The sequence below is a fragment of the Otolemur garnettii genome, unplaced genomic scaffold (assembly GCF_000181295.1).
Source record: "Otolemur garnettii isolate 467f Iridium unplaced genomic scaffold, OtoGar3 scaffold00017, whole genome shotgun sequence".
In the NCBI taxonomy this organism is placed as follows: domain Eukaryota; kingdom Metazoa; phylum Chordata; class Mammalia; order Primates; family Galagidae; genus Otolemur; species Otolemur garnettii.
The window spans coordinates 23,873,008-23,879,515 of record NW_003852412.1 but is presented as its reverse complement, the minus strand read 5'-3'; the positions used below and the strand labels follow the sequence as shown (position 1 = coordinate 23,879,515).

The 6,508-nt window shown below is 37.4% G+C and overlaps 1 protein-coding gene across 2 annotated transcripts in view; it reads right to left on the bottom strand.

Moving 5' to 3' along the window:
* The window catches only part of POLR3G (RNA polymerase III subunit G), a 35,254-nt gene that overhangs the window by 8,548 nt on the left and 20,198 nt on the right, over nucleotides 1-6,508 (bottom strand). The window contains exons 4-5 of one of the 2 annotated variants that reach the window (XM_003804096.3): nucleotides 4,903-4,953; nucleotides 615-697 (exon numbers count right to left, since the gene is read on the bottom strand). In XM_003804096.3, coding sequence (XP_003804144.2) covers nucleotides 615-697; nucleotides 4,903-4,953 — 134 coding nt within the window. The remainder of the gene's footprint in view (nucleotides 1-614; nucleotides 698-4,902; nucleotides 4,954-6,508) is intronic. The other variant, XM_023510956.1, reaches the window with a different exon arrangement.

Sequence of the window (6,508 nt, the reverse complement as noted above, 5' to 3'; positions counted from 1 at the left end):
GGCGCCGAGCCTGTCCTTATGTTCTTTAAATGGAATATGAAAATGAGTTCCATAAGATATGGCTGTCCCTCACTACGGTCTTCTAAACATAACATAAAACACAGAAATAAGAGCATTAAACACAAAAATGTAAACCAACAGGAGGAAAAATTGGAGGTTTTTAAAGGAATTATGTATGTAGTTTTAAAAGAGTTACATAAAAGTTTTTCATGTTCTTTGCCCCTGCACAATTCAAATATAAGAAGAAAACAGGGGTGAAGTATAAAAGAAAGTAGGTGATAAAAGGTGAGGCACGTTGCCAGCAGAGGGCTCAAGGAGGATAGGATGGAACCTGCACATCTCCCAGCTAACAAAGTTCTAACCTTCCCAGTTACCTTCCAGGCTAGGCTCACTTCTGCCAAATCCACGTTATTAAAAAGTGAGAAGGCTGGGGTGGTGCCTGTGACTCAAAGGAGTACGGCGCCAGCACCATATACTGGAGGTGGCGGGTTCAAACCCGGCCCCAGCCAAAAACCGCAAAAAAACCCAAGGCGGCTAAAAAGTTGGTAAGATAAAAGGAAGCATGGCCTTTTATCTTTCGTCAGTTCACTTTTGTAGTAAGAAGAAAACCTTACCTCGATTTTTTTCAACACATCTGAAGGATTAATGAGCGGAGTGCCTTTGCCTCTATCTTTTGCCTGTTTGGAGTTTGGGCCTGCTGAAGTAAAACCACCAGTTAACACATTTTTCTGTAACGACAACTGTGTGCTATATTTCTTTGTCTTTCATACGCTGTCTAGCATAGGGGTACATCATAGGAGGCAGTCACATAATTTCCAGAGTGAATTAATTTTCTCAAAGAACAAATAAAATAAATCATCACAGGTCATCATGAAGAACCAATAACAATCCCTTACAAGGAGATTATAAAACTGTAACCAGATTATATTTTTACTGGTATTGAAAATTTATTTTGGCAATTTTAGGGCCAAAATTGCTACAATGCTACCTTAGAAGTCCTGGGGTATAGGAAAGGCTCCCATAATTCATGTGTATTAGCTGCCTAGTCACTGATGACTGAATTTCATTTTAAGTGAAGCAGTTTTACCAGGTTTGGAAAATAAAAAGGGAAGTGCAGGATAAACAGGCACTTGCCAGTGGCGAAAGAAATGAGAAAAAACTCATACCCAGGGTAACACAGACTGTCTTTGGAATGATTAAAACAGTTAAACTATATACACCCATCATATGAATCTGAAAACTCAAAACACGTAAAAGAAAACAATGTTTTAACAGCTTTGAGATATATAATTTTTTAAACTCACATAAAAAATATTGCTTTATGAGGCTGTTCTGAAACGGAAAGTTCTAGAGTATTTCACATACCACGTCTGCTAGTAAGTTACCAAAGGACTATGATATGCTACAAAATTGTACCATCAGGATCAGAAAGTATTACAGTTCTGACCAAAATACCTCGAAATTACTTGGTAAGAGGAAAATACAGCTCAGAAGATGTAATTTTGCTGAAGATTAACATTTGACTATAGAAGAGGAAATTTTTAGATTGTGCTGGCTACCCCTTAATTGATGGAATTGCAGTCAACTGTGTCACACCAAATTGCCTCTTGGTCCCTGAGCTTACTGAGAGCTTCCAAAGGTGCACATTAGTGAGGTTTTGTTAAAAAAAAAAAGTAAAAGATTTAATAATGGGTAACTTCCTCTGACCTTGAGGGCAAAGACTGGTTAATATGGTCTGTAGGACATAAAATAAAGCATCATATATGAATAAGATCTTGATAAATACTGTAATACAGATGCTAAAAACATTAGTGGAGAATGTATTTTACTCACATTGTGAAGTTTTTTTCTCAATGGACTTTTTATCAAATTATGTATCTCCATAATATATAAATCCCATATAAATGGGTACTATAAAATTGGTCAGGTATATAAGCTTACTAAAAATTTCTAAGTTTTAGCCAAAAAGGTCAGTTGAAGACTCAGGTACACTCAGCATTATTTGCTAGTGATCATTCTGGTTTTACATAGTATCTGATCCTTATATATGTAATTAGGGAAGGTGTCAAATTATCAAAATTAATTTGTTTTAACCTCAAAATTATAACATACTTTTTCCCCCCCATCTTTAGCCAAATATTTGCATGTACTGTATTTGAAATTTTTGTTTGTTTCTTTCCTTCAACACCTGCTGAAAGCTGGTTCTTCAAGAAACAACCATCTCACCAGGTGTGGCTGCTCACACCTATAATCCCAGTACTTTGGGAAGCCAGGTGCATTGTCTGAGCTCAGAAGTTCCAGACCAGCCTGAGCAAGAGCGAGACCCGGTCTCTAAAAAACAGTCAGGGATTGTGGTAGGTGCCTGTAGTCCCAGCTACTTGGAAGGCTAAGGCAAGAGGATCACTTGAACCCAAGAGTCTGAGGTTGCTGTTAGCTATGACACCATAGCATTCTACCCAGGGTGACAAAGTGAGACTGTCTCAAAAAAAAAAAAAAAAAAAACAAACAAAAAAAGGAACAACCATCTTTAACTTTCCACTCTCTTGGTATTATTTACTGTCATGAAAACCAATGAAGACCATCTCAACAAAAGGGAGAAAATAAAAATATCAGCAACACAAAAATTACAAAAGAGGCAATAAAAAACATTAGGGCAGGCTCGGTGCCTGTGGCTCAAGCGGCTAAGGCACCAGCAACATACACCAGAGGTGGTGGGTTCGAATCCAGCCCGGGCCCGCCAAACAACAATGATGGCTGCAAGCAAAAAATAGCCAGGCGTTGTGGTGGGCACCTGTAGCCTCAGCTACTTGGGAGGCAGAGGCAGGAGAATCTCTTGAGCCCAGGAGTTGGAGGTTGCTGTGAGCTGTGATGCCACAGCACTCTACCCAGGGTGACAGCTTGAGGCTCTGTCTCAAAAAACAAAAAATCTCCAAAACATTAGGGCAAAATGGAAAAAGAAAGTTTTGTTGTTTTGTTTTTTTAACAAATGGGAATCCTGATGGAATGAAAGCTTTTATTAATGTATGTAAGAAGCCTCAGTAATGAGCAGCTTGAGGATCTATCTGAAAATATTACTTCTTCCAAAATAAATACATTCCTTTTAGCTTTAAAGGAAGCTACAGATCTGGGAACTCCTAGCATAGTGATTTTCAGTGCCATGAGAGAATCTTAGGTGTGCCTTGAAAATATTTTTTTAAGATGCTAATTAAATTATTTACCAAAGAAGTTCAAAGCACAGTAAGTATATTCTTTCCTTTACTCTTTTTTATGATAAACGTAAGTTAAGTGTGCTGTGGAAGTTTAACTACAGGTTCAAGTGTGCCCTGAGATAAAAAAAGGTCGAAAAACAGTGCCCTAGGCTATGACCAGTATTATTCATATACATGCATTTTATTATGAAAATAATGGGTTTGCCCAATATAAACCAACGGTATAAAAGGACATAAATCGTCATATCTCAAAATAGTCTATGTTCAAACTAAATATTAGTATATACTATATCTTTAATATAAAAATACTTCCACATTAAATATATATGCTCAAACTTAAATCATAATGTACCTCAAATATGTGTACTTTACTATGTATCAATTATACTTCAATAAAGCAGCTAGAAAGGGGAATGGGAATTTCTTCTCTTCTCTTAGTGGCCAACCCCATTGTTCTCAACCTCTCTGGATACTTCCCTTTTTCTCTCTTCATTTCTCAAAGCAAAATTATCTACAAATGCATCCATGCTAGTTGTCTCCACTTGAGTTCCCAGTAACTGCTTGAATCTGGATTCTACTTCCACAAATCTTTTGACAAGCTTTCTCTGAGGTCATCGATTACAGACATGTTTAAAAAATTAGTTAACATTCTTCAATTTTCATCTTACCTGACGTCTCAGCAGCACTGCTGACTCTTCCCTTCTGAACATTCCTTCTGTAACTCCCCGTCCCGGCTCTCCTCCTTCCTCTCCCTTGCGCTTCCTTCCTTCACTGATTCAGTCTCCTCTACCAGTCATTAAACGCGGGCTGGCCTTCCTCCAAGCTCAGGCTGGTGCCCTCCTTTCCTCCACTTCTCTAACTCCACCCTAGCCAGCCTCACCCTTTCGCAGGATCTGAATCATCACCTCTCTGCTGATGACAACCATTTCCATTCTGAAATCCTTTCCCAGTATCCAACAACATACTCGACGTTTGTAAATTTCCAAGGAATCCTAAAGATGTTAGGACTGCACTTATGATTTTTCCTGACAAGCCTAATCTTTCTCTAATTTCCCTCATCCACTTCACTTTAGTAAATTCTTACTAATCCTTCAATTTCAACTACGATTCCAGTCCTCAAGAAAACCCTTCCCAGATCTCTCAATGAGAACAACTGTGTTTTGACTCCACTCGGCTGCAAGCTCCACGAAGGCAAGAATTATTCACACTCTGCCCACAGCTTTATTCCCTTCAGGACAGCGTCAGGCAATAGTTGATACCCAATTATTTATTGAATGGAATTAATGAAGAAAAACAAAATGTAAACATTCACTTTGCCATCTTTCCATACAACCTAAAGCTCTATTTTACCAGTTTCCCAATTTTAAAATGTTTTAATTAACAACTTAGAATGTAGCCAGTATGATCATAAAAAGTTTGCAGATATGCAAATAAAAAGATCCACAGAACTGGAAAGTCTTTCCTAGCACAGCCACAATGTCACAATAAAAAACAGGACAACTAAACGAGCAAACAAAAAACCAAAAAATCAACGAAAAACCTGCCACACTTTAGCAAAATAGTCAAAATGTCAAAATAGTTTAAGAAAAAGCATTCAGAACAGATGGCATAACTTCGGGTTGCAAATTCCATGTTAATAGAATGTAAGCAATAACCTTTCCTACCTGAATTATTATTACATTAGTCAATGTACCTTTTTTGCATTTTTTCCTTGGCATCAACTCTCTTGGAAGTCTTCTCCAATCTATGTGTATGAAAGAAAAAAACAAAAATTGCAGTTTCACTAGGAATCAGTGGCACCGGACATAACTATGTAAAGAACCCAAAGACAGCAGTCCATGCAAGACATAAAATCTCTTAATATGTGACTGTATAGATTTAGCCTGAAATATAACAAAATAAAACATAAATATAACAAGACAGTGATATATTTTCTCTTACAAAGATAGATAGTTCATTAAGATAACTTTGGAATAGTGTTATAAAATTTGCTGGGAACAAAATCTTATAGTAGTTCTTTGTGGGTGTTAGAATAACTGTTTTTTTTTTAATTATTTACTTAATTGACTATGTTATATAAGTTTATGGAGTTGATAAGTATTTCTTTTGCAATGAAGAACTTTTTTCAAAGGGTAAAGTATGGTATCTCAACATACCCAAAATGAAAAAATAAAAACATTCCTAATAACTATCTGAAACTTTAAAATTAAAAACATAAATAGCTATGGAGAAATGAATTCCCTCCAATAGGGAATTGTGTTTTTGCTTAATGTGCTTTGCCTGTGTTATCTAAGTAATTTCTCTAATTGTTCATTCTCTTCTGATTTTTACGCAGTTAAGCAGAAAGCTGAAGCAACATAAAATTAGGTTAAAAAATACTGCCTCCTAAATAAAGAACTGTGCAAAACATCCATACCTCAAGTCATTTTACCAGAACTAAAAAATTTTGTTTTGAATCTATTTTACTTTTATAAACTACTCATTGAAGATTATGTGATAGTATGTAAAGAGAATCATTTGAGAGATTAATGAAGTGGAAAAGATGAGAGACTCTAAAAGATGTTTTCGGGGGGCCCCAAACTTATCAATGATCAATGATGAAAAGACAAGAGTCCAACCGTGAAAGCGACATCCTGTCAATGCCATGTGCGCTGCTGCTACATAAGGGCAGTTTCTACATAACACCAAGGACTAGACCATAAAAGGAAAATGAATTAAAATGAGAGGGCTGCATTCTAATATGACTACTACTTTTTATTTACAAATTGAATAAGCTGGATGGGATCTCCTGGATAGCCCCTTCTACCTTGTCCATAACCAAGGTAGTAGGTTGAAAACAAAGCTCTCTTAGGCATGGCTCTGTTGAAAAGCTATCTTAACAAGTAAAAAAGGTCCACGTCTGCTTCAAAGTAAGGGAGATCGGCTGGGTGCCCATACACTGTGGTTACGGTGACAGCCACATATACCGAGGCTGGGGGGTTCGAACCTGGCCCGGGCAATCTAAACAATGACAAGTGCAGCAAAATATAGCCAGGCATTGTGGCAGGTGCCTATAGTTCCAGCTACTTGTGAGGCTGAGGCAAGAGAATTGCTTAAGCCCATGTGTTGGAGGTTGCTGTGAGTTATAATGCCACGGCATTCTAACAAGGGCGACAAAATGAGACGCTGTCTCAAAAAAAAAAAAAAAGAAAGAAAGGGAGATCCATGAGCCTGGCTTAAGAGATCATTAAAACTATAGCTCAGCACCTGTGGCTCAAGTGGCTAAGGCGCTAGCCATATACACCTGAGCTGGTGGGTTC